The 27,999-nt window shown below is 42.1% G+C and overlaps 2 protein-coding genes across 5 annotated transcripts; one reads left to right on the top strand and one right to left on the bottom strand.

Moving 5' to 3' along the window:
• On the top strand, positions 1-13,360 carry LOC129763150 (uncharacterized). Of its 2 annotated transcripts, XM_055761953.1 has the most exons (7): positions 1-386; positions 446-597; positions 664-1,678; positions 4,795-4,946; positions 5,022-5,238; positions 5,301-5,767; positions 5,834-13,358. In XM_055761953.1, exons 1-7 carry the CDS (start codon positions 90-92, stop codon positions 7,026-7,028), a joined length of 3,495 nt encoding a protein of 1,164 aa, XP_055617928.1. In that variant the 5' UTR covers positions 1-89; the 3' UTR covers positions 7,029-13,358. The 2 variants fall into 2 exon arrangements, with proteins under 2 accessions (XP_055617928.1, XP_055617927.1); XM_055761952.1 differs by having other exon boundaries at positions 4,795-5,238; positions 5,834-13,360.
• On the bottom strand, positions 12,152-27,999 carry LOC129763151 (nuclear transcription factor Y subunit gamma-like). 3 transcript variants are annotated; one of them, XM_055761956.1, is made up of 4 exons: positions 27,720-27,854; positions 13,112-13,779; positions 12,876-13,061; positions 12,152-12,812 (listed from the first exon to the last, which is right to left on the bottom strand). In XM_055761956.1, the coding sequence occupies exons 2-4, from the start codon at positions 13,775-13,777 to the stop codon at positions 12,510-12,512; spliced, it is 1,155 nt and encodes a 384-aa protein (XP_055617931.1). In that variant the 5' UTR covers positions 13,778-13,779; positions 27,720-27,854; the 3' UTR covers positions 12,152-12,509. The 3 variants fall into 3 exon arrangements, with proteins under 3 accessions (XP_055617931.1, XP_055617930.1, XP_055617929.1); XM_055761955.1 differs by having other exon boundaries at positions 12,154-12,812; positions 12,876-13,052; positions 27,598-27,999; XM_055761954.1 differs by having other exon boundaries at positions 12,158-12,812; positions 27,598-27,999.

Raw genomic sequence — 27,999 nt, 5'->3', positions numbered from 1 at the left:
TTGCATCGAACGGTCCCTTTTTTTGTTACAACACAGAGGAAATAATCACCATCTCCGGAAGTGGGTAATAGTGGCACGAGAACGACAAAATGGTGCAGTTTGACTGGCGCCGGATGTTCCGCAAGAAAAAGAACATCCCCCAGGGTGGTGCTATACTGGACCAGGTGATTTCCCAGAGTGCGAATGCCTCCAACCAGTGCTTGTTGTACAAGATGGCGAACTACAAACGGGGTGGCGATTTGATCGACGCGTTCCAGGTCGGGGGACAGAAAGCAGTGGAGCAGTTGATTCGGGAACAGTTCGGTGTGTTTATGTACAACAACGGGCGCGGCCAGATCATTAACCGGGCCGAGTATCTACGCTGGAAGTATATGGATAATCACGAGGTGGGTTCCGCATGGTTTCGTGTGATTGCGTAATCGTTGTATTGATTTTTCCCTCCAAGGTTGTTATTCCGATTGAGGCTTCCCTTTCGCCCCACGATCCGCTGGGCAAATGGGTGGATCACAAAGCTTGCTGGCAGATGCAGTATCGTGGATTGCTGGGGGAGAGTCTCCTACACGTGCTGATCATTTGCGATACGAAAGTACATACAAAGTAGAGTCCCTTGCCATTCCCTTCTCTGTTGGATGATATTGTGACCCGTTTATTCACTCCCTGCAGATTGGCGCGCATCCTGCTGCGTGTTTTTCCAGAGCAATCGATCGACGTGATGGAGGGCGAGGAGTACTTGGGCGCTAGTGCACTCCACCTGGCGATCGCTTACAGCAACAACGAATTGGTTGGAGATCTGATCGATGCCGGGGCGGATGTGTCCCAGCGTGCCATAGGGCGCTTCTTCCTCCCACGGGACCAACAGGGACTGCGACCGGCAAAGACAACCGATTACGAAGGACTGGCCTACCTGGGGGAGTATCCGTTGGCGTGGGCCGCCTGCTGCGCGAATGAGTCCGTCTATAATCTGCTGTTGGAGTGTGGAGCCGATCCGAATGCCCAGGACACCTTCGGCAATATGATTCTGCACATGGTGGTCGTTTGCGATAAGTTGGATATGTTTGGATACGCTTTGCGTCATCCGAAGTTGCCTTGCAAGAATGGGATTGCGAATATCGCAGGACTGACGCCGCTGACGCTGGCCTGCAGACTCGGTCGAGACGAAGTGTTTCGTGAGATGTTAGAACTCTCCGCTCGGGAGTTTTGGCGCTACAGTAACATCACCTGCTCCGGCTATCCGCTGAACGCGTTGGACACGCTGATGCCGGACGGAACGACCAACTGGAACTCGGCGCTGTTCATAATTCTGAACGGTACCAAGGAAGAGCACCTGAACATGCTCGATGGTGGCATTGTCGAGCGTCTGCTGGATGAAAAGTGGAAGACGTTCGCGAGGAACCAGTTCTTGAAGCGCCTGCTAATTCTCGCCTTGCATCTGTTCTGTTTGTCCTGCTCGGTGTATCTGCGACCGGCACATGTTTTCGAGGAAGAAAACGACGAGGATGGTGGTGGTAGTGGCGATACGGGGGCCTCGGATGCGGGCGAGGACGAGGGGATCGATTTGACGAGCTGGTTCCGATATGGATTTGAGATTGCCACCGTCATGGGCGTGTTGAGTTACGTCGTGCTGCAGCAGGGCGATGAAATCAAGAACCAAGGCCTGATTTCGTTCATCAAGTCGCTGGTGAGTATGGATGCGAGTTGGCGTTTGATTTTCCCATTTCAGCTACGTTCAGCAATTAGGCGTAAGTACGTAATTATTGCCACACAGTGCTTTGGCTTAGTTTAAATAAGATGGACTATATGTTGGAACTTAACTTGTCCTAACTTGTCTTTAAATTGTTTTTTTCTTCGGATTTTTAGAAAATTTCACCCGCGGATTGCACATATCTGCAAGCTTGTGCTTAGCCTTGCCCCAGAAACCGTCGTACAATCGCGCAAATGCCAAGAATGAACTGCAAAGTTTAAAGCCTCTTAAAAACAAAGAATCAATCAATCATAGTTTTATTTGTCACGAAAACCTGTTTTTTTCGCAACTGCAAATACCTAGCCAGATCATAAGCGGGTTGGGCGGGTTTGCCGTACCACATCGATATTCAGCCGCTCCATCTCCTCTAACGATCTCTCCGAGTAGTGGGCCGACGCCAGATCCGGTCAGAACACCGCGTTTTCGCCTTTATGGTATTTCTTGATGAATGACGCAACCTCCGGCACGCACTTCGTACTATAATTTTTTCCGTTAAAGGCCAGTTCGGAGCTAAAGAAGAACGACTTTGACATCCCCTTCTCGTTGATTGTCAGCCATAGCAGCGCCATTTTGGAGAATAAACTTCACTTCAGAGCTCACTTCCTTCGTGGGGGAAGTAAAAACGAAGTGCCCTGCCAGTCGTTGCCATCCAGGGTGAGATGGGTCTCGTCGTCCATCACCACCGCCACGTCGCGATTCTCCGGGAAAATCGACTTGACTATCTTATTCAGCCGCAACCGCTGCGTCATTGCCTGCAGCTCCAAGACCAGTGGACGGGACTTCCGCTTCCTGACATGTATGTCCATGTTCGCCAGGTACTTTTTTTACGGTTTGGTAGGTTGCAACGACCTCCCGGCCAAGCGCACGCAGCCATGTAGTCACTTTTCCCTCGATCTTCCTCTTCTGCATCCTTTGGAGCTTCTTGTCGCTCAGAGTCGTCGGCCGTCCGGAACCGGGTTTTCTTTCGATGTTCTGACTGTTTTCCAATAGTGCCAAGATGTTGTGGATGACGGAACGGGCGTATCCGGCTTTCACAAAGTGCCGCAAGGTAGACGTTGGACTACCGCTGGCTCTGTAATCATTTTAAAGATTGCTGAAAGTTTTCCTTGTCAGTGTGTGAGTGGATGAGTATGAGTTTGAAATTGTCATTGACATGAAACTCAACTATTTCGAACTTGTTGGGGGTCCAGAAAGGAACCGTTGGGTTTACGTGGTTTTGCAAGAGCAATTGATGAAGCTTGATACATAATTCTATTTTGTTCTCGTGAGAGTAATACACGAGAGTTTTCATGAACACTCCACGCGGAAGCAGAATAGGAACTGATGCTCTTGGATACTATCAGGGTTGCCAATAGTATTTAAAAAGAAAAATGGAAGATGGCTCTCAAAAAAACTGGATCCTGTAAAACCGTTTGATCATACGCTCTCGTATGATCAGAATTTTACTTCATATGCGAATACACCTTCTATATATATATTTATATTTGCAATTGTTCATCGGAACACATCGTTCATACATTTTACTTTAGTACTGAATTGTTATTTTTGTTTCAAAGGTATTCCAAGACTCGTGTTAGTGAAGTGCCACACAGTCTGATAATTGAATTGATCTATTTACGTCCAAACCTGAAAACAAACTGTGTGATTTGCTCTTCGTTCACAAACACTATTACCCCATACTGCTTACGTCGGTCCTTTTTTAAGTTTTTACAGAGTTATTTTTTCACAATTATACAAAAATTCGGTGTATTTTGGAAGTAATTTGTATTCTTTATCGAACTAAAACAAAAGAAGTTAAATGTCAACTTTGGTGCTTGCGTCACTTTGTCACTCCCCGTCGGGCGGCTTACCGGAAGTTGGTCGGTACTTTCGCCATTACTATCGAAAACATACTTGTTGGCATGTGTTGCCGTTTTTTCTTTGCTTTATTTATAGGTTTCTCATCCGTTTTCGCAACGGAATTGTCGGAGTAGACCCTCCGCTTCAGGTTTGCCCAGAGGTACTCGATGGGACGCAGCTGGTTGGCGAACTTCGGAACCACATCTACCTCGAATGACTTCTTCGTGTAAGCGTAATGAACGGAGGCCAGGTCCGGCCAAAACACCCTTTCTCGTCCGGATGATATTTTTGGATGAAGGAGGCAACTTCCGGCAGACACTTTGTACTGAAAAATTTTCCGTACACCGCAAGTTCAGAACGGTAGAAGAGCGGCTTTTACATCACCCTTTCGGTGATGGTTAACAAGTGAAGCATCTTCTTTGGGAACTTGGTGTAGGAGATATACTTGACGTCGGAGCTTACCTCCTTGATGGGGGAAGTAAAATATCCCTGTCAGTCGTTAAATACGACTCGACGTCCATAACGACCTCGACGTTCTGCTTCGCCGCAAAAAAATCATTCTCCATCACTTTAAGATAATTGTATCTGGTTTCACTTGATGATGTTCGTCTCCGCTAGATATTCTTACACTGTCTGGCCCGTTGCTCCGAACTTCCGGGCCAAAGCCCGGAACGATGCAGCCACCTTTCTCTCCGTCTACTGCTTTAGCTTCAGCTGCAGTTTATGATCGCATAGCACCGTCGGACGACCGGAGCCAGGCTTCCTTCCAATGCTCTCATTGTTCTCCAGAAGTGTAAGGATATTATAAATACCGGAACGGCCGTATCCGGCGGACTCAACTGACGATGTCCACTTTCGGGATGGAGCTCCCAGTACGCATGAACCATGGAGCACAGTTGCTTTACAGTTTTCGTCATAAGTTCCGTAGTTCAACTGATAGCACTGTCAAGTTTTGTTTGAAAACTCATGGGTTACTATGATTGACGATGCACAAGTGGTCTCAGGTGTTAAAATGAACGAATGAGAAATCGGTAAGGAAGGAAGGAAGGTATTGAATTAGAGAGACTTTAAACTCTGAGAGTTCATTCGTCTCTTGAAATCGGTAAAATTAATCCATTTTTTTTCAATTCAAGCAGGAGTGTAGCTATAGTGATGAAAAGTGAAAATGTAATATGAAAAAAAGTTTTCATGAAGTAAGTGATATATTTTTACAGGGTAACGCCCCAGCAAAGGCGATCTTCCTCATCTCGAACCTCATGATTCTGACGTGCATCCCGCTGCGAATGATCGGCGACATCGAGACCGAGGAGGCTATACTCATGTTTGCCGTTCCTGGCAGCTGGTTTCTGCTGATGTTCTTCGCTGGGTACGTTACTTCGGAAGACTTCCTCCTCACATATATGCGGCTCTGCATTCCTTCTGATTTTTTTCTCATCCACAGCGCCATTGGGCTGACGGGTCCCTTCGTGACGATGATATTTTCTATGATCACCGGCGATATGTTTACGTTCGGCATCATCTACATGATTGTGCTGTTCGGATTCTCGCAGGCATTCTACTTTCTGTACAAAGGTCACCCGGATGCGGAGGAGACCCCGTTCGGGAGTTACTTCGGCACGTGGATGGCACTTTTCCAAACCACACTGGGAGACTATGATGTGAGTTGATATAGTCGATCGCTGCAATCTATTAAAACGATAAACATTTCTCACCGAAACAGTATGCCGATCTCAACCTGACCACCTATCCGAATCTGGCGAAAACCGTGTTTGTTATCTTCATGATCTTCGTGCCGATCCTTTTGCTCAACATGTTGATCGCTATGATGGGCAACACTTACGCGTACGTTATCGAGCAAGCGGAGAAGGAAGGCATGAAGCAGTGGGCGAAGATTGTGGTCAACCTGGAGCGGGCCGTCAAGCAAGAGGATGCGAAGAAGTACCTCGAGGAGTACTCAATCGGGCTGGGCCCATCGGACGATCCTCGGTACGAGATCCGGGGGGTTATGGTCATCAAGAGCAAGAGCAAAACCCGGGCCAGACAGCGAAAGGGAGCCGTGAGCAACTGGAAGAGTGTTCTGAGGGTTACACTGAACGAACTGAAGAAGCGCGGTATGACCGGCGAGGAGCTTAGGAGAATCATGTGGGGCCGGTCGTCAATTACTTCTCCGGCGAAGATATCCAAAAAGTGAGTTTCGAAAGTGTAGGTTTAATGCGAGTTTGACAACAGAGTTTAATATGTCGTTCATTGTAGGAAGAAAGGCTACGAGGATGAAGACCCCTTCGCCATAACTGCGGCCATCGATGTGATGGCCTTCACGCAGGACATCGTCATGGTCAGCACCGAGCCGATGGGACCTCCAACGATCGATCCAACTAAACCAGCCGCCGCCACCACCGTCAAGAAACCCCAAACCGTCCTTCCTTCGCAATCGGTTTCCGTGCAGCCGGAGGTCCCTCCACCAGCCAAGCTCACTAAACGCCAGTCTGTGGTGAGCGCTCCGCCGGCTTACGATGACTTCCCACCGATGAAGAACTACAAGGATCCCTTGCGGGAGCTGGTTATCATCTCGGAATCACCCACGGTGGACGATCATTACGCACAGAACTGTAGAACACTGGCGAACGATGCGTCCACCCTGGATCACGTGCACGAGATTGATCTTGCGCGTCAGAGTCAGCTCCGGCAGGAGGAACGAGAAGAACAACAGCAGCAGCAGAACTTGGGTCAGTTGAATCTATTTCTGGACGCGAAAGACGTTGTCGATCCGGTGAAGGAACGTGAGTTTTTGAAAACATTGGAAGCCCTCGAGGACACCGATAGCGAGGCGGCTGAGAAGCCCGTTCTCGGTAAGATCTCGCTGATCCGACGCGCTAAATCTGCCGTTTCGAGAACGACTTCCAGGAAGAAGAAAACCGACCAGCATCCGCTATTTATGATCGCTTGGGATGACAAGACGCTGGTGCGGACGGTGGAGGACTTTGGCGCACTGAACACCGCCTACGAGTACTCCGCGGAGGATCTCAAACAGGACGTTGACGAGGAGGCAAAGGAAGACGAGGATGGGGGATGCGTGACGGTGGAGGAGGTTCATCGGAGGATGGAACAGTTCCATCAGCGGAGTCGGGCCTCCCCCGAGAGGGACAGCAATTCGACGGAGAGTAGCAAGAAAAATGGTGGCAAGCAAGGTGGTGGTAAACGGCACGGAATGGGTCGCGGGCGGAATAACAAAATATCGCCGGACACCTCGAATGAGAGTGTTTCGGTGAAGAAGGACAAGCGAATGAAGTCCGCCCCGACTACCAGCGGCAATGGACAGAGACATCGCCAGCTGATGATGGGACATCAGCCGGGAGAAGCCTCTCCGCCGGATCCGCTGGAACCGTGGAGCACCAAAGATATTATGAACATCAACAAACTGCTCGATACCGATACGCAGGAAGAGTAGAGCTATTCCAAGTGAAATCGTCCTAAAAATGCAGAACATGATTTTTTGATTCGAATGAAAGTTTGTATTACGTTTGGGTTGGAGGAAATATGAGTTTTCCACATCAATTGGGATTTTTTTTCACTCAAGTGTAACTTTTGAAAAAGGCGTATCGATTTTAGTAAGAAAAATCTTTGATGATTTATTTCTCGAAACCCGAAAAAAGGGTCTTAGAAAGAGTTCTAGAGTATTGATGTTAAAATGTGAAAAAAAAAACACTGAGAAAAAAAATACTTTTTTTGTATAAAAAAAACTTGAATTTGCAATATCTAAAATAACTATTTTTTTATTTTAAATTTTTTTTTCTCATAAAATATAGAAGTCATATAGAAAATTTAAAAAACAGTTCGAGTTGGTAAAACTATTTTTGACGAACTTTGTTGAGCATCTTATTTTTATGAATTTCCGAAACATCGAATTTTTGTATGTTAACAATCATTTCTAGTCACAAATTATGAATTCTGATTTGATTTCAAACAAAAAAGCTCTATATCGATCTCCTTCTAAATGCAGCCATTCTCGAGATATTTGAAAAAAACAATTCAAATTTATTGTCTTTTTTAGTTTTATTTATTTAAAATTTATACATCCTTTTTTTATATAAAATAGAAAATTTAAAAAATAAGTCTAAAATGGTAAAACTATTTTTGCCGAACTTTGTGGAATATCTATTTTTTATGAAAATTCGAAACCTCGAATTTTTGTATATTAAAAAAAATAAAATTAAAAAAGACAAAGAATTAGAAATGTTTTTTTTTTCAAATCTCTCGAGAATGACTGCCTTTAGAACAAGATTAATGAAGAGCTTTTTTGTTTTGATTCGCATCAGAATTCATAATTTGTGGCTAAAAATGATTGTTAACAGACAAAAATTCGATGTATCGAAAATTCATAAAAATTCGATGTTCCACGAAGTTTGTCAAAAATAGTTTCACCATCTTGGACTCATTTATTAAATTTTCTACATAACTTCTATTTTATATGAAAAAAATAAAAAATTAATGAAAAATACACAAATAAATAAAAAAAAAATAAGACAATAAATTCGAATTTTTTTTCCAAATATCTCGAGAATAACTGCATTTGGAACAAGATTGATAAAGAGCTTCTTTGCTTTAAATCACATCAGAATTCATAATTTGTGGCTAAAAATGATTGTTAACAGACAAAAGTTCGAAGTTTCTGAAACTCATAAAAATTCGATGTTCCACAAAGTTTGTTAGAAATAGTTTTACCATCTTGGACTCATTTATTAAATTTTCTACATGACTTCAATTTATATGAAAAAATAAAAAAGAAATAAAAAAATATAAGGGAATCGTGTAATAAGGACAGTGGGGTTAATATGGACAGGTGGTTGATTTGTATAGTTACATTTTGAATTTCAGATTTCTGTTAATGAGAACACCTTCTACATGTTATTCTATAATATTTAAGCCATTCTATGGCAATGAATACTGATCAAAAGTGGAAAAGGGAAACAAAAACCGAAAATCATACATGATTCCGCGAGTGGATGTAATTTTAGCTGCTTCGATATTAGGCATTTTGAGTGGTTTAATATCAACATTCAATTCGCTGATGATTATATTTCGGTTTGTGAGTTAACAGAGAAGCGATATTAGGTATGTACGGAAAAGTAAATTCATTTTTGGGTGGAAAATTTAAATTATTGAAATCATTGTACTGGTGGGGTAAAACGGACAGTTGCCAGTGGGAGTGAGATGGACTGTAAAAAGTCTGTTTAATCTATTCCTAAGGAATGTCCTGCGTCTATAAATGGAAATCAAATCGCCAAATGTGAACTGTTTAGAAGCTGACTGGAACTAAAAGCAAAATAGTTGAAGGTCTGTTCGTTTATATTGCTGAAAAGCACGATATTACTTATAGGTGGATTAATTCGATTTTTTCATCATTAAACGGACATTCGTGATGAGTTCAGACCTTGGTTGAATAAAATTATTCCTCTCGCGATCGATAAACCTCTACGCTTCATATATTACAATCCTGTCCATATTACCCCCACTATATGTTCATATTACCCGCATCGAAAATAATGTTGTACTTTGCGGTCTGTTTTAATTCCAGTAAAAAACATTGGCCAATTAGGTAGAAAAACAGTATATAGAATTGCAAGAAATTGCTTTAAAGTTTTGGCAAACATGAGTTTCCATAGATATAATTGAAGTTCTTCTTAACATGTCCGTTTTACGCCATCTCCCCTACAGGCAGACTCGATTATATACTGTTTTGGATTTATTTTCACTGTATATAATCGAATCCTGTATATAATCGTGTCAAAAAAAAAATAATTTTTTTAATCGTTTTTTAAGCATATATTTTTTGTTTTTTGAATATAAAAGAAGAATTTAATTTTTGATTCATCCCCTTAAAGTCAGAAAATAGTTTTCTCATATAAAAAATCCAAATTCATTCGGGTGGTGATAAGGATCATATTTGATGAAGAAAATCCTTCTACGCACATGTTCGAATTTCAAAAATGACAGAGTTATAGAACTTTTTATTTGTTTCGGACTCTGTTGCCTCAAACTGGCGCTACACTAAAAAGTGCGCTACAGAAGACGATTCTGTTGCTTCCATTAGAAAGATGAGAAAATTTTATACAGGATATAGCTGTAAGACATCTAATTTAGTGGATTTAAATGACATTCTGGAAGTGAAAAACTTCAAAGTTAGTAATTTTTAATGTGATATTATTAATTCTATCCGAAAAATTCATATTAAACTTGATTGTTTCTATCAATCATATTATAGCTTTCTAAACTCTCTACAATTTGTTCTTTGACACCCATGTACACATAAAAGTAACTTAAATATCACTTTGACGTTGACAGGTAATATTTTTTCGTGAAGTAAGTCATTTTTTTTTTTTTTTTATCTTCGCTTATTTTTCGTCGGCCTATTTCCGCCACTTTAGTGCCAATCACCGACATCAGGGAGGCGACTCCACCTGTTCCTACCTATCAGACTCAACAACTCATGAGCCGGGCCAACTTCTTTTACTTCCGCTCCGAAGGAAGACGTAACCAGAGATTTTTCGCCTCAGAAAATCCCAACGACGCCAGCTGGGATTGAACCCAGCCCGATCGGATTGTGAGGCTGTTACGCTAACCATACAACCACTGGCGCCGTCTAGGAATTAAGTCATATTTGAAACATAAAATAGTTTTTGACGTGGAACTACGTCTAACTGGAGTATATGGGGGGTAAAATGAAAACCTAAACACACAACATACAGGAAAAAATGAAATATGAAATATGCTTATAACTCGAACATTTATTACTGGATCGGAAAGATCTTTGCATCAATTGATAGGAAATATATCTACGCATCTATTGCAACTAATAAAATGTTATTTTTTGTTAGATAAACAATTGAATAACTGTAAAATGTTAAGCATTATCTAAACGCTCTAACTACCTCGTTTTGGTTGGCCCGATTTACGGTTCCCCCAACACAGCCATCATAAGTGTGGAGCGTGGGCAAATTGGCATTGCAAATTCATGCAAGTCGGGAGTGTTTTTGTTCCGACCGAAATCTATTTCCCCAAGACAGACTTCAAATCCATGGAGCGCGGGGGAATTTACATTGCAAATTCATGCAAATCGGGGGCATTTTTGTTCCGACTGAAATGTGTTTTCCAAACACAGACTTTAAATGAAAGGAGCGTGGGGAAATTGGCATTTTAAATACATGCAAGTCGGAGGCATTTTTTAAAATGTGTTTCCCCAACACAGACTTCTGAACCAAGGTGTCTGGGGAAATTGGCATTGCAAATTCATGCTGGTCGGGTGTATTTTTGCTCCGACTGAAATGTGTTTACCTAATATAGGTTTCTAAACCAAGGTGTCTGCAAATACAGTAGAACCCCGATTATCCGCGAAATAGTCTGGCTAGGTTACCGCGCATAACGAAAATCGCGGATAACGCGATATACGACTAAAAATGAGGTATAAACACGAAATAAAAATATTTCAGCATGAAAACTATGTTTCATCGACACAGTAAGCATCAAACTATCCATTTGCAAGGTCGTGTGCACCAGAGGTCAGATAATATGATAGTTATGACCAAAACAAAAGAGCAAGCGCCTACGTCTCACTGACAAATTTTGGGAAGCTCTATAGAATTACTATGGAACTCGCTTTCACGGATAATCGGGGTTCCACTCTAAATGACAACTGCGAGTACGAATACTCGCTTGCCTTTGTGCAGACTAGAATATGTTTCCTTAACACGGTCTTGTAAACTTAATAGCCTGAAAAAATCGTGCAGACATTAGAGCCTCTCAAGTTTAAAGCCTCTATAGTATAAAATGTAGAAGTTGAAGTTGTTGATTCATGCAAGCCGGGGGTACTTCTGCACTCGCATGTTTTTTTTTGCATTCCGAAAAGAGTTTTTCTAACACGGATTACAAAAGCGGGCACGAACACAACGCTTGGCTCGGTTATTCAAGATTTCATTGAAGGATATGCCTTATGATATATGAATTTCTGGCACTGAGTGCCTGAAGTTCATCAAATCAAGTAAATTTGCAGTTCTAGAAGTACGTACATTTGAGAGATGCAAACTTCAGAGGGAAATGTAAAATAAAATAATCGTTTGACAATTCTTCCGTTCACATACTTTGTCTTAGGCATCATGCCAAACGTAAAAGGACTGTCATTAAATTTACTTGTAACGAAGGACATAACCTATCACAATGTATGAATTGACCTCACATGGCATTTATTCAATCTCTTTACTCACAAAGCAAATATATTGAATTCGGGAATTGTGTTATTAATACAAACAAATGAGGACTAGCTAAGCTAATCCCACATCAACCTTGCGGTTATATCATAGATATAACCCACCCATTATTTTTTCAAACCGTATATAATCGAGTCCGGCTTGTATTTGCAAATAAATGTTTTTTTTTGTAAATAAAAAAAAAGTACCAATTTTTTTTCACAGTGTATATTTTTTTCCCTTTTTAACATCAATACTATATAACTCTTCCTAAGACACTATTTCGGCACGACTCATAGTTTTTGAGATATAAATTATCAAAGATTTCTCTTACTAAAATCGATACGCCCTTTTCAAAAGTTACACTTGAGTCAACAAATTCCCAATTGCTGTGGAAAACTCATATTTCCTCGAACCCCAGCGGAAAACAAACTTTCTTCTACCCAAAAAAAAAAAAATAATCAGGTTTTGTCATTTGTCGATTTCATTTGGAATTGCTCAGTAGCGATCGTTGGGCGGTGATACTCACTAACATAGCCCTGAGTAGATGGATTCGATTCTTCTTACGATTTATTTCTTAACTAGCGGTTATGTTAGTAGACATCCTATCTCCAACGGGGTTTATAAAATACTATTTACATTGAAATTAAAAAATGAAATAAAGAATACCTTGTAGAGATATCCTCCTATCATTCATGCGGTTGCTGTTGCTGATGGGTTTGATGGTGGAGATGATGATGATGATGGACAGGTGATTGTTGAATTATGTGAGCATGAGGATGTTGTTGCTGTTGTTGTTGCTGCAACTGCTGCAGCTGGGCGGCGTTAATCAGTCCTCCCGCCTGATTTGGCTGAATGATGGTGGTAATCGCCTGCAGTTGAGGTGCTTGAATGATGATCGGTTGGTGGTTTGGAACCGCCGTCGCACCACTTGTCCCGCTCAACTGAATCTGGGACCGGATGAAATTAAGCTGGTTTTGATTCAGTGGGATCTACCGTGAGAGAAACCTTTCATTAGATTCATTTCGAAAATAAATTAAAGTTTGTGGACATACAGGGATGTGGGTTACCTCCCCCGTAGGGGTAATCATTTGCTGCACCAGCTGAATCGGTTGACCTTGAGTGAGCTGAGCCGGATTGATGACGGTTGCTCCTGCGGGTTGCATAGTCGTAGTGCCAGTGGCGGGACTCGTCAGAATTATGTTCGGCGCTGCTGACGCAATCGTTGCGATCTGCGAATACTAAGCTTTTTTGAGGAAACCTTAGTGCCACTCTCGGGAGACATATTTACCTGCGGAGTTTGCTGGTGCATGGACTGGCCTTGCAGCTGAGGCTGCTGGGGCGAAGCCGCAACCGTGATTTGTTGGGTCACACCAGGGGTAGCTTGCAACTGCACAATATTTCCAGCATTGGTACCATTTCCCGAATTGCTACTGCTGCTCTCAACACAATTACTGTTCACACTTACGCCACCACCAGTAGTACTACTACTACTCTGCAGTGCCTGTTGGTGCTGCTGCGCAAGCTGCAGATAATACTGGACGTCATCCGTGGACGACTTGGTCTCACAATCCCTTCGCAACGGTTTGATTTCATCCCTCGGCACGATGTCGATCAGGAAATCGAACATGTCGTACTTGGCGATTGCCATGGCAATATCGCTACGCTGCAGGGTTCGCCGTTTGTTGTCCTCCGTGTGGAGCCAGGCTCGCAGCGTCAACTCCTGGATGAACATTTCCGCCGCTTTAGCGAACAGAAGGGGCGCCTCGGCTGAGATCATCTTGACGTCTTCGTCCAGCTTCATGATCTTTTTGATGCGGGCCAGCGGAAGAAGCTGATTGCCCGGTTCGACGTGTTTTATTTGTTGCATTTCGCGCGTCACCTCCGGCCAGAACTCCTCGATGTTGCGCTGAGCTTCGCTCATCTTCTCCGGTGCTTGGGATGCGTTGTCCGACATCTCTAGAAAAAGAGAAAGGGATCGTTAGTAGTACAGATGGGTAAAACGGTCCATTTCAGAGAGCGGCTCAAAGCCATGTGTTCGATGAAACGAACCGGCTCATTCGAGCGGCTCGATGGCTCTTTTCAAGAAGCGATTTTTTCGGATATGTAAAGAAGAGAAGACGTACAACAAAAAATTAAAGAGGGCTGTGTTCAAGACCATATGTTGACGTAGAACTACGCTGTCATTTTATCCAAGTCACTTGTTAATAACTTCGCACATTATTTGAGAATGATGCGAAATTTTAGAAATAGCTGTTTAGTAGAATTGTTTTGTTGCCCTGAAATGGATTTATTGTGTTTACTTTCTTGATGACTGAATAAACGAAATGAATTCTGTCTGTTAATCTCAATAACCCCGAAGAGAGTTACATTGCTTTATTTTGATCAAGATTAGCGCAAATGCCATCCTTGTTGTAGGCAGTTTTGCGATTGCCACGTGAACCCAAATAACTCACAACATTCCAGCACGACATTCACTATGGTTTAGCTTGATATTCCACAAATAATTATGTGGCGCACAACCCTAACGCCTGCTCCGCCATAGCGTCAGTTCGATGCATTGATGCAATGTCAAAGGCACCAACGAAGCCCTTATGACGACGAAAAACAAGCGATGTTAACTGCTTCGAATAAAGAAAGTCTGAATGCTTGCATCAGCAGAGATCCATTATTCATACCGTAGCGCAAATATTCCTCTTCCGCTACCTCCCTTTTTGTTCATAATAATTATCGCGACTGCATTATTTGCACCACCAAGCAATCGTCCATCATAGCATCAAAATCTTAGGTGATTGTTGCATCGCGACAGGGCCAATGCACACGGGAGCAGCTACAAAAGGGGTTTCAGCGTTGCGAAGATGTGCTGTTTGTACATACGGGTCATGAAGTACGCACGTACACATACAAAGCAATATATCGATGGCTTGAAGCAGCTAATATGATGATTCTCCACATTAAGACAATTTGTGGAATGTCGTCAGTTTGATGTAACGATTGCAATGCTAGAGACAACAGCGAGTATGTAATTTGATCGCGTCTAAAACTCAATCCGAAACGAAGACATGTGATAACGCAAAACAAGGAAGAACAAGCGGTGTTCAGTGCTTCGTATCTAGAACGATACTGGAAGTTTGCCTCAGCGACTTTCATTATTTATGTTCTAGGCAAATATTCCCTTTCGTTCTTCTTCTTCTTCTTTCCTTTGTTCACTGAGATATTTAATCATTCCCCTTCGTTGGTCGTCGATAAGTTGCTCGTTATTGACGGCCTGGGTAGGGAAGCTCACAAAGTAGCAGAACAAATGTAGGGGAAAATGGAAGTGCTTTTAGTTTTCATCAATTTAAACCATTTACACACCAGGGGATTGGAATATATAGCATAAAAAACAAATATTAAGGAATTTCCGATTCGTTTGGTATGTAAATCGTCAAAAAAACGTTTGCGGCAAAAAATAGTTATTACCGTTTACTTTATTTCATAAAAACGTGAAAATCGATACCGGATATCCGGCAAGCTTCGAAGCCGGAAGGAAGGAAGATCGGAAGAATTCCCGCGAACAAAGTCAGAAGTCAACTGTTTACGTAATCAGTTTGGGTGCATTTTCACTTGTTCTCCGCGCTTTTTCTGTTCGTTTGATAAAAATGTCATCGGCAAAAAAAAATGGGTGGGTTATATCTATGATATAACCGCAAGGTTGTCGTGGGACTATCTTAGCGTAACAATCATTTGTTTGTATTGATTAAAATTTTGATTGAATGAAACAATTCCCGAGTTCAATTGAATTCAATATATTTGCTTTGTGAGTAAAAAGATCGTATAATTCCATATAAGGACAATTCATGCATTGTGATAGATTATGTTCTTCGTTACAAGTTTGATGCTTGATTTGATGAACTTCAGGCACTCAGTTCCGATTTTGACAAGTACGTCGAACGCATATTGTTTAATCAATAGGCGTCATCGCAGCAATTGGTTATCAACATCTTGCCTGATCATCAAATGGTATGTTTAGAAATTCAGTGAGCAGAAGATATGAAGGCATATCCTTTAATGCAATCTTGAATAACCGAGCCAAAGAGTGGTGTTCGTACCCGCTTTTGTAATCCGTGTTAGGATAACACTTTTCGGAGTGCAAAAATAAAACGTGCGAGTGCAGAAGTACCCCCGGAAGACCGTGTTGAGGAAACATATTCTAGTTTGCACAAAGGTAAGCGAGTACAAAAGTACTCGCAGTTTGCATTTATTTGCTGAGCCGATTTCACATTTCAGTCGGAACAAAAATGCCGCCGACTTGCATGAATTTGCAATGCCAATTTCCTCAGACACCTTGGTTCTAAATTCTGTGTTGGGGAAACACATTTCAGTCGGAACAAAAATACCCCCGACTTCCATGTATTTGCAATGCCGATTTCCCCACGCTCCATGGATTTGAGGTCTGTTAGGGAAAAAAATTTCAGTCGGAACAAAAAAGGCCCCGACTTACGTGTATTTGGAAGGCCAATTTCCCCACGCTCCTTGGATTTGAAGTCTGTGTTAGGGAAACACATTTCAGTCGGAACAAAAAACTCCCGATTTCCATGTATTTACAATGCCGATCTCTCCAACGCTGCTCGGTTTTGAAGTCTGTGTTAGGGAACACATTTCGGTGAGAACAAAAGTCCCCATACTTTCATGTATTTGCAATGCCGATTTTCCCAAGGCTGCTTGGTTTTGATGGCTGTGTTAGGGAAACCGTAGATCGGGCCAATCAAAATGAGGCAGTTAGGGCGTTTATATAACGCTTAACATTTTAAAGTTATTCAATTGTTTATCTAATGAAAAATAACATTTTATTAATTGCGATAGAAGCGTAGAAATATTCCCTATCAATTGATGCAAACATCTTTCCGATCCAGTAAGAAATGTTCGAGTTATAAGCATTCGGAATCTTTCATTTTTGACGTAGGACTACGTCTTTCATTTCTATACCGGGGTGTAAAATCAAAGTTTCGAAAACGAAAGCGTTACGCGGAGACCGAGATTTTGAGTGTTAATAGCTCCTAAACAACTGAACGAAATAGTATGATAAACACTTCATTCGAAAGATAAAATGTCTACGCGTTCTATACTTGTTACTTTCTGATCCAAAAACTTGTTTCAATAGTCTTAAATTTGTTTTCAAAATAGGCTATTGAAATCACCAATCGGTATATAAGCGAGCGCCGCTCGGAAATCCGCTCAGTTCTAATTGAACAGCGATTGGAGCATGTTGTCGCTGTTGTGGTGAAGCTCTTCATTTATCATGAAAGCGTGGATGAACGGTGTCACCAAGAGCCTGTTTGTGCACCTTAGGCCAGAAGGGAATCCATCAGGAGGAGAGTGATGCTACAAACGGTTCCCCGGGAAGATCTCGAAGCAGCCGCTACACACACACACACATACACGCACGGAATTCTTTCCGTTTGGATCGAGAAAGATCCGGAAAATAATCTGCCAGTTCCTCTAGGAATTTAAAAATACATTCATGTGAAAGAGTTTATTTGAATGTTTTCTATCCATGTAACACTGTGACCAAATATGTTTCAATCAAGTGCTATTAACAGATGGTTATCGAGTTAGCATTAACCACTGGTGGGCTTCCAGTATCGAGGAAAATATGGAAATATCTAATCGTTACTGAAAATAATCTGCCAGTTCCTCAGGGAAATTAAAATTACATTCATATGAAAGAGTTTATTTTAATGTTTTCTATCCATGTAACACTGTGACCAAATACATTAGGTTTTGTGATTTTTCAATCAATCGCAATCAACAGGATAGCTTCTGAAGATTATTCTTCCCCATCAGTAGGATATTTCCGTATCCAATATTGGATGCATAAAACCTTGTGCCTCCAACGTAACGCTCTCGTTTTCGAAGTTCTCCAAATATTCATTCATTCAGAATGAATTCAGATTCAACTTCATACAAATGATCTCTAAATCAACGATAGTCCTACGTCACCCTTGCGGTTATACCATAGATATAACCCACTTCCTGTTTTTCCTACATGTTCTGTATTTAGGTTTTCATTTTACCCCCCATATACTCCGGTTAGACGTAGTCCCACGTCAAAAGAGCGATCGCCTGTTTGGCAGCATTTCGATATAGATGGAGAAAACAATAAATTAGCTTTATGTTTACTATGTCGGCTTCAATTTTTTTCGAGGTGATGATGGAAAAACAGCTGGTACGTATTATTACGGCATTATAGGTTAAGTTTTCGTATGAAATTGAACTATTTTCAATGAAATAAAAAAAATCTAGGTTTTTGACGTGGGACTACGTCTAACCGGAATATATGGAGGGTAAAATGAAAATCTAAACACAGAACATGCAGGAAAAAATGAAAGATTTCGAATGCTTATAGCTCGAACATTTCGTACTGGATAGGAGAGATGTTTGCATCACTTGATAGGGAATATTTCTACGCATCTATCGCAACTAACAAAATGTTGTTTTTCATTAGAAAAACAATTGAATAACTGTAAAATATTAGGCGTTATCTAAACGCCCTAACTGTATCGTTTTGATTGGCCCGATTTACGGTTTCCCTAACACAGCCATTAAAACCAAGCAGCCTTGGGGAAATCGGCATTGCAAATACATGAAAGTAGGGGGACTTTTGTTCTCATCGAAAAATGTTCCCTAACACAGACTTTAAAACCAAGCAGCGAAATCGGCATTGCAAACACACGAAAGAGCCTAGAGGCGAGTAAACTGAAAAGTTTAAACCCTCTTAAAGCCAAAAAGAAGAAAAAGAACACACGAAAGTAGGGGGAGCTTTTGTTCCCACCGAAATGTGTTCCCTAATAGAGATTTCTAAACCAAGGTGCCTGGAGAAATCGGTATTTCAAATTCATGCAAGTCGGGGGTATTTTTGTTCCGACTGGAATGTGTTTCCCTAACACAGCCTTCAAATCCATGAAGCGTGGGGAAATCGGCATTGCGAATTCATACAAATCGGGGGTATTTTTGTTCCGATTGAAATGTGTTTCCCTAACACAGACTTCAAAACCGAGGTTTCTGGGGAAATCGGCTCTGCAAATAAATGCAAACTGCGAGTACTTTTGTCCTCGCTTGACTTTGTGCAGAGTGGAATATGTCTGTCCTAACATGATCTTCTAAACTTAGGAACCTGGGAAAATCGTGCAGCCACTAGAAGCGAATGACATATATTTTACACATATATTTTGTTCTAGTCATCATACCAAACGTAAAAGGTCCGTCATTAAATTTACTTGTAACGAAGAACAATCAATCACAATAAATGAATTGACTTTACACGGCATTTGTTCATTTTTTTCACTCACAGAGCAAATATATTGAACTCAATTGAATTTGGAAACTGTTTCATTCAATCAAGAATTTAATCAATACAAACGAATGATTGCTAAGCTAAGGTAGTTCCACGTGAACCTTGCGGTTATATCATAGATATAACTCACTCATTTTTATGCACATCCTAAATCAGTTTTTTTTGACGTAGGACTACGTCTAACCGGAAGATATAGGGGGTGAAATGGAAATCTAGGCACTGAACAAGTAGGAAAAAATGCAAGATTTGGAACGCTTATAACTCGAGCATTTCTCAATAGATCGCAAAGGTTTTTGCATCAATTGATAGGAAATATATCTACGCATCTATCATAACGAATAACATTTCATTTTTCTTGAGATAAATTATTGAATAATTGTGAAATATCAAGCATTGTCAAAATGCACTATGTGCCCATTTTTGATTGGTCCATTTTGTGCTCCTCAAATCGTACCGACCAAAACGGGCAACCAGAGCAGCAGCGAAATAGAATGAAGCACGATTGGAAAGGAAAAAGAAAAAAAATTAACGAAACATTGGTCGCAGTCTCACACATGCGTAATTCTCGAGCCAGCCAGTCAGCTTAAAAATCCCCGCTCCGCTGCCGTAACGATCATTCTCATTCAAGCCGTACACCACATCGGTTCGCATCACAACACATCAACAAACCAACCCAAGCAGCCATGTCTGGACATGGTAAAGGAGGAAAAGTGAAGGGAAAGGCAAAATCCCGCTCGAACCGTGTTGATCTGGAGTTCCCCGCAAGGGTAGCTAGGCCGAGCGCGTTAGTACCAGTGCACCAGTCCACCTAGCCGGCGTTATATAGTTTCGGCCGCCGAAGTGATTGAGTTAGCTGGCAAAGCTGCTCGCGACGATAAGAAAACCCGCATTCGGAACAGAACACATTCGGTTCGTGGACATCAAGACAACAGGCAGTTGCAGCGAGTGGCGAGTGGCAAACGCAATCGCAAAACAGCATCAGGTAGCAGAAGAAAAAAGTTTGTTCTTTATACAAACTGCTTTGGTGGCAAATCCAGAACAAGGCGGCATCGAGGGCGTTCGAAATGGTTTTTTTCAAAACCACGAGTACAAAGTTTTCTAAATTGGAACCATTCCATAAAACAAGGCGCTTTTCAGGGCCATTAAACCTTCCAAAAAAGAGTTTAGGAAATACAGTTCAATGCTTTCTAAAACATTATCCAAAATAATAATAAAACACAAATTGATTTTTTCATAATTTGTTTGCCAGGATCTGATGAGTATGTGAATTTGGCAGTTGTTCTGAGCTTATTGATAGTTGGGGACTTTCCTGATTATTCAATTTTCATCAATTCTTAAATTATTTCCAGATTGAAAGTACAGTAATTTACAATTAGTTCGACATTTAGCTAATTGGACGGACATGTAATGCGACTTATTTAGTTGGACATTTTTGTAAACATAGAGATCCAAATTATGACCCCACATTGAAAGTCGACACTGTACCACTGTCATCGCAAATGTTCAATTACAGGTTAAAATCGCCTCCAATGCGACACTGAGTGGCGCTTCGGCACGTCGCATTGAATGTAATTTACTGTACAACATGTCACAAAGCTGGATGGGAAGAAATTTTCCAACTGTGAAAGCTGTGGCGAGTGGCAAATGCAATCGCTAAACAGAAAGGTTTAGCCGAACAAGATGGGGATATCGAGTGATAACAAAACAATAAACTCTTTAGATTGAAGATAATTTTGTGATCCTGAAAAGGACCCTTTTTAGCCTGCATGTGAATCCAACGAGCGAACAAATCGTAATGAATGTATTTTTTTGCCATCGCTCCCTTTTAACGCTCATTCGTTCGTCTCGTTGGACTCGCCCCTCTGGCTGAGTCTGCCGATTTGTCTCTATCCTGTGAGTGTGTACCGCTAGAGTATAAAACACGCGGACCCCAAAAAAATATCTTATTTTCTTTCAAACCGTAAACCCGTGTGGTTGTACGGCATCGGCATAGTGGACGTAACAAAAGAGGACAAGTTAAGGGAAAGGCAAAGTCTCACTCGAACCGTGCAGGTCTCCAGTTCCCTGTTGGTCGCATTCACTGATTGCTCCGCAAGGGTAACTAAGCCGAACGGATTGGTGCCGGAGCACCAGTATACCTAACAGCGATTAAAGAGTTTCGGCCGTCGGAGTGCTCGAGTTGGCTTGCGAAGCTGCTCACGACAATCAGAAAACCCGCATCAAGAACAGAGCAGCTTCGGTTCGGCGCTCATCAAGGCAACAATTAGTTTCAGTGAGTGGCAAACGCAATCGCAAAACGACAGCTGGTAGAAGAAGGTAAAAGTTTGTCTATACAGACTGCTTTGGTGGCAAAAGCAGCCACCATAAACCACGGCGCTTTTCAGGGCCATTAAACCTTTCAAAAAAGAGTTTACGAAATACAGTTCAATGCTTTCTAAAATAATATCCAAAATAATAATAAAACACAAATTGATTTTTTCATAATTTGTTTGCCAGGATATGATGAGTATGAGAATTTGGCAGTTGTGCTGAGCTTATTGAAGATTGGGGATTTTCCCGATTATTCAATTTTCACCAATTCTTAAATTGCTTCTAGATTGAAAGTACAGTAATTTATATTTAACTCGACAGTTAGATAATTGGATGGACATGTAATGCGACATTTTTGTGACCATAGAGTTCGGGGTCCAAATTATGACCCCACATTGAAAGTCGACACTGTACCACTGTCATCGCAAATGTTCAATTACAGGTTAAAATCGCCTCCAATGCGACGCTGAGTGTTTCTCCGGCACGTCGCATTACATGTAATTTACTGAACTACATGTCACAAGCTGGATGGGAAGAAATTTTCCAACTGTGAAAGCTGTAGCGAGTGGCAAACGCAATAGCTAAACAGGAAGGTTTAACCGAACAAGATGGGAATATCGAGTGATAACAAAAACACAACACCAAAGGTTCTTTTTAGAACCATCAACATGTTCATAAAGAGTAAACAGTAAACTAATCCATTTTTCAGGTAGATAAGAAAATAAAACAATATATTTAAAATATATATTTAACAAAAGCTGTCCCCTTTGTATAGTCCTACGTCACTCCGGTTATGTCCCCGACATTACCCACCCGTCTTTTTTTTTTGTTCATCAGGTACTTCAGCTATAAGTAATCATTTGAAATCTAAACATTCGGAGGAGTTTCAAAAGATAGACAAAAATAGAAAAGCCGAAATTTCTACGGCGATTGAAACTCTGGAGCATGCTATTCCAGGAACAAGTTTGTCATTAACATCAACAAAAAAAAGTAGAAGGGTCTAAGCCTAGGGGCACGGATGGAAGTTTGACGTAGGACTGTGATTGTTCAGAACACTTGGTTATTTAAAATGTAATTCTTTACTTTTTTTTTGAAACTCTAAATAGTAGCCCTGAGAAGGGCCGTTCGTTGTTTGTACTCATAACCTTCAAACGGTTTATAACGAACAAAGAAAGACAATAAGCTTCTGGTAGGTTTTCCATTGTCTGATTGAAAATGATTAATGAATATCAGTGGGACACATAACAGAAAAAAATGACACAACACATAATATTGAAAATGAATAATTTACAAAAAAAATAGCAAGTTTTTGCTACTTAGTTTGTTGGTTAAAGTAATACTTAAGGACACAAATAATGTTAATTTTGTCGTCTTCTAATCTAGATCGGAAAACATTAAAAAAAATTCAGAAGAGGACCGCACGTTCAGAGTACAATGATGTTGAGCGTACATTACGAAGAGCATCGAATACCATTGTCATGTAGGTTTCTGCCTCCGATACCCTCTGAACGAAAACTCTTGTCTGAGGGTTTCCATCAATCCGTTTATAGACGTTGACCTTGAGCTTCAAGTTTTTCCTTGACGCTCAACTGTTCTGCATAGTCCAGTGGATTTTTCCCTCATGTTGTCCAGTTACTGAATCAATACCATAATCGTTAAATTTCATCAAATCACGAACCATTTTAAATGAATGCTTGGTCAATGCAGTCCGTGACGTTTGATAGAAGACGCCGAAGTCATCACGAAATGTGTCATGACCACGAGAATGATTATTAATATACGCGATCAAATCTGCATATACGAAACGTTTTACTGCAGTCAGGGCTTCAAGTAGCTGCTTCGAAATAGCATAAATTGCAATCCGACGTCAGCTTCACAAAGGGTTCGGTTCATCCGGCATAGTGGCAGTTCAACAGCGACCAGAACTGGTTCGATGGCATCAACCAATTCCTTCATCGCTGTCAGTTTTTCATCCCTGAAGCTTAACCTGTGTTTCGTTTTCAGATCGAGCAGCGATTTTTGAATTGAAGTTCGGAGGTCGTAAGATCATTGCAGCACTGTTTTTTCGATCTTATTTTGATTATCGGGTAATATTTCAAAGCGGCATAAAGGCAAATATCATTAAAATGAAAATTACCGAAATTACCGGCAATTTAGTAATGAGAAATGACCCGGTATTACCGGTTGAACCGTTTAACAATCCCTAATGCTACATCCATCCATAATCAGTTGAGAGTCGTGATGGCTCGTGCTGTCTCAATTATTCGTCTCCAATCTACTCGGTCCTGGGCCACTCGTCGCCAATTCCGTGAGCGTCCCATCACTCGTAAGTCGGCTTCGATCTGGTCGAGCCACCTGGCACGTTGAGCCCCTCTATTGCTGGTGCCGGCGGGGTCGTTGAAGAGAACGGATTCCACTGCACTGTCGTCCGGCATCCTCGCGATATGTCCGGCCCACCGTAACCTCCCGACTTTCGCCAGGTGTACAATGGGAATCTCTCCAAATAGTGCCTGTAGCTCGTGGTTCATACGTCTGCGCCACTCTCCGCTCTCCGTTTGTACTCCACCAAAAATAGTCCGCAGCACTTTCCGCTCAAAGACGGCCATAGCGCGTATGTCCTCCGTGAGCAGCGTCACAGTCTCGAGTCCATAAAGGACCACTGGTCTTATTAGGGTTTTGTACACCGTTAGCTTTGTGCGACGCCGTTAGCTTTGTTTCTCCTTGACCGAAGCGTCATGCGGAGCGCAAAGTATGCACGATTTCCAGCTTGAATGCGTCGTTGGATCTCTTTCGTGGTATTGTTGTCGGCGGTGATCAGAGATCCCAAGTACACGAATTCATCAATCACTTCCAGTTCATCGCCGTCCACTGTCACTGTCCGTGGTAGGCTCACTGTTTTCTCCTTTGAGCCGCTTCCCACCATGTACTTGGTTTTTGACGCATTAATTAAAGGGTGTGTCACATCAAATTGCATCACGGAAAAAACGCTGTAGAAATTTAATTTTTAGGAATTATAATTTCAGCTTTCGCTTATAATCAGATAAGAGTGTATAGATCACGTTGGCCATGCTTCACTGTCAATTTTTCGTAAATTTGGAAAAATGTCGTCGAACGAAAAAGAGCGTCGTGAATTAATCCTGTGCACTCATTTCGAGAATCCGGAGTTGTCACATCGGGACATCGGTAAGATGCTGGGAATCGTCCAATCCACGGTCAGTAGAGTACTAAAACGATACTTCGAGAACCTAACTATCGACCGGAAGGTGAAGAACGGCAAAAATGGATGCTCCGTCAGTGAAAAAGATCACAAGCGCGTAGTTAAGCAGTTTAGACGTGATCCGAGAAGTTCGGTCCGGAATGTCGTCAATAAGCTGAATTTGTCAAGTTCATTCGTCCAGCGAACCAAGCAGCGGGAGGGCCTGCGTACATACAAGGTTCAGAAGGCTCCTAACCGCGACGAAAGGCAAAACATGGTGGGGAAGACGCGAGCCCGGAAGCTGTACACCGAAATGCTGACGAAGTCGCATTGCCTGGTAATGGACTACGAAACCTACTTCAAAGCGGACTTTCGTCAGCTGCCGGGCCTGTTGTTCTTCTCCGCAGAGGACAAATTCAACGTTCCGGAGAAGATTCGCAAGCAGAAACTATCCAAGTTAGCCAAAAAGTACATGGTGTGGCAAGCGATCTGCTCTTGCGGAAAGCGGAGCGCCCCCTTCGTGATGACCGGCACGGTAAACGGGCAGGTTTACCTTAAGGAGTGCCTACAGAAGCGCTTACTACCACTATTGAAGCAGCACGAGGGCCCGACCATCTTCTGGCCGGATCTCGCTTCGTGCCACTATTCAAAGGACGTGTTGGAGTGGTACGAAGCCAACGGGGTCACCTTCGTGCCAAAGGAAATGAACCCGCCCAACGCGCCGGAGCTTCGCCCAATAGAGAAATATTGGGCGATTATGAAACAGGTCCTCCGGAAGAACCCAAAAGTTGTCAAATCTGAGGCGGACTTCAAGAGAAAATGGATTTCTGTTAAAAAAAAACTACAACCTGACGTTGTACAGAACCTTATGGACGGGGTAAAGAGGAAGGTGCGAGCATACGGGCTTGGGCTCGAAGTATGAATAAAAAGAAAATGCCAAAAGTTGTTTAATAGTTTTTATTTTACTGTCTAAAATTTTCAAAAGGATCGGTCTACTGGGCGAATTTCTACAGCGTTTTTTCCGTGATGCAATTTGATGTGACACACCCTTTAGTAGTCCCCCCCTCCTGGCCTCCGCTTTTAGTCTGGCGTAGTTTGCCTCAGCCGTCGCAAAGTTTCTTGTTATTGAGTCAATATCATCTGCGAAGCACAGGAGTTGGGTACTTTTGTTGAAAATCGTGCCCTTCGTTTCGATGCCCGCACGTCGGATTACACCCTCAAGGGCTATATTAAATAGCATACAGGATAGTCCATCCCCTTGCCTTGAACCTCTGCGTGATTCAAAAGGGCTCGAGAGTGTCCCCGAAACACGAACGTAGCACATAACTCGCTCCAAGGTAGCTTTGATCAGCCGTGTCAGTTTGTCCGAAAAACCGTAGTCGTGCATGATCTGCCATAGCTGTTCTCGATCGACTGTATCATAAGCTGCCTTAAAGTTTATGAATATGTGATCCCTAATGCTGCAACACGCCAATTGGGAGATGCCTCTGAAATGGCAGTTCATGCAGGATAACGATCCGAAGCACACCGCCAAGACCGTCAAAAAATCGTTCCAGGATAAGAAAGTCCACGTCATGATGTGGCCAGCGGATCTGAACCCTTTAGACTCTAAAGTGTAGAGAACCTATCGTGAAAAGGTCGGTGTACACGGAAAAGTCTAAGAATAAGCAGCAACTGTGGGTTAGGATCCAAGCTTGTTGGTACGCCGCCCACGCCACCACGTGCCAGAAGCTGATGGAATCTCTGCCGAACCAGGTGCGTGAAGTGATGCGTAACAAAGGTTACACAACCAAGTACTAACCCTAGAAGCTTTTCACGGTATGAATTTTTCATGTTTTCATTTTTTTTACCATGAATTTTTAGGCTTAACTTTCTCTTAATTTTTGTCGCGTCATTTTAGTTGTTAAGTAAGCTTAAAACGAATTTTTTAATGAATGACTATTGCTTTAACTACAGATGTTATAAATTTCTTCGAAAAATGCAAATCAATTATTATAAAAAGATTGAAGTACTGGATTGGATTATTTTTTTCTCAAAGTTTTGTCACTTTTATTTTTGCTTGTGCAGTGGTCTTAATGCTTTGTCCGACACTGTAGATAGTTGATGTCTCCATATTATTCGTGTAAAGTTCGCATTTTACCGAATACACTATGTCGCTATCTTGACTTCAAATAGAATAAGGATCAGTTGTCATTTTTTCTAAGAAAACATGAAAAAGTTGTTAGAAAAACTAACTAATGATATGCATACTTCTACCGTATGATTATTTTTCATTAGACAACAAAACCACGCAAAATAACACAACGTAGTATTTTTCTTAGAACTGATTGCTCTTTATTTTGCCTACATTCGTCGCTCCAATCAGTTCGAGCTGAGAGCGTAATCACACACCAAATCACAAACCAATCAAAGACCAGTGGATTTTCTGCGAAGGCACAAACGCATCATTCGCTTTTCACCTTGATAGAAGAGAAAGAAGATCGCAAATCAGCGACGACGACGATGGTGAGTGACAAGGGGGCACGACGGGGGTGTGTGTAGTCTCCACCAATCTCGATAGTAACAATTTTGCACCAATCGTAGTAGCTCTCTGGCGACGCTATTGGCCCCCTTTCGCTTTGGTCAAATTGAAGCAGCCACTCGAGTGAAAAAGCATCACCGACAAAGCTGGCTGACAACCACCTCAGCCAGAGACCGAGTGAGGAGTGAGCGTCACCACTACTATCACTAACCAGTCAACCGACCAACCCTCGATGCGGCACTGATCACAACACTGCACACAGGGCCAATCGTGATGAACAATTTTCGAAAAAAGCACAAATACCCCAAACCAGCCACCCGATTGGCCAATCAGGCAGCCACCCGCAGCAAATAGGCTCGCTTGTGCTCGTTTGACGGATAGCAACGCAACGCAGGCAAAACAACACTCACTCACTTGTTATGTTATTATTTGGCTTCTCCCTTCCGCTGCTGCTGCTGCTGCTGCAGACGGACGACGATCCGAATCGACGCTTGTTGCACTACTTTACGCGAGATAATTAATTAGCGAGCGCTTACCACTAGTCGAGATTTTTGACACTTCCGAAAAACGACGCGATTCCGATGCCAAACGATACGCACGCACACGTGGAATGCGTTGTCCAGTTATTTGTTTATATTTCCACCAGCGCCACACACCACTTTTGAGATGCAATTATTTTTTTTGTTCGCGTTTTTTCGTCCCATTCACGACTACCGAGTGCTCCAATAGTTAGCTGACGTATTCGATCCTCTGCTTCTGATTGACCAGAAAGTTTTACCAATAGAAGCAGCAGCGGCCATTTGATTGGCTCTGGGT

The sequence above is a fragment of the Toxorhynchites rutilus genome, chromosome 1, assembly GCF_029784135.1.
Source record: "Toxorhynchites rutilus septentrionalis strain SRP chromosome 1, ASM2978413v1, whole genome shotgun sequence".
In the NCBI taxonomy this organism is placed as follows: domain Eukaryota; kingdom Metazoa; phylum Arthropoda; class Insecta; order Diptera; family Culicidae; genus Toxorhynchites; species Toxorhynchites rutilus.
This window is presented reverse-complemented; position numbering and strand designations above follow the sequence as displayed.

Coding starts and splice junctions, on each gene's coding strand:
- LOC129763151 (XM_055761954.1), bottom strand. CDS start 13,777: ATGTCGGACAACGCATCCCAAGCACCGGAGAAGATGAGCGAAGCTCAG. Junction 13,062..13,111: donor TGCACCAGCAAACTCCGCAG/GTAAATATGTCT, acceptor AAAAAAGCTTAG/TATTCGCAGATCGCAACGAT. Junction 12,813..12,875: donor GGGAGGTAACCCACATCCCT/GTATGTCCACAA, acceptor CTCTCACGGTAG/ATCCCACTGAATCAAAACCA.
- LOC129763150 (XM_055761952.1), top strand. CDS start 90: ATGGTGCAGTTTGACTGGCGCCGGATGTTCCGCAAGAAAAAGAACATC. Junction 598..663: donor GATACGAAAGTACATACAAA/GTAGAGTCCCTT, acceptor CACTCCCTGCAG/ATTGGCGCGCATCCTGCTGC. Junction 1,679..4,794: donor TTTCGTTCATCAAGTCGCTG/GTGAGTATGGAT, acceptor ATATTTTTACAG/GGTAACGCCCCAGCAAAGGC.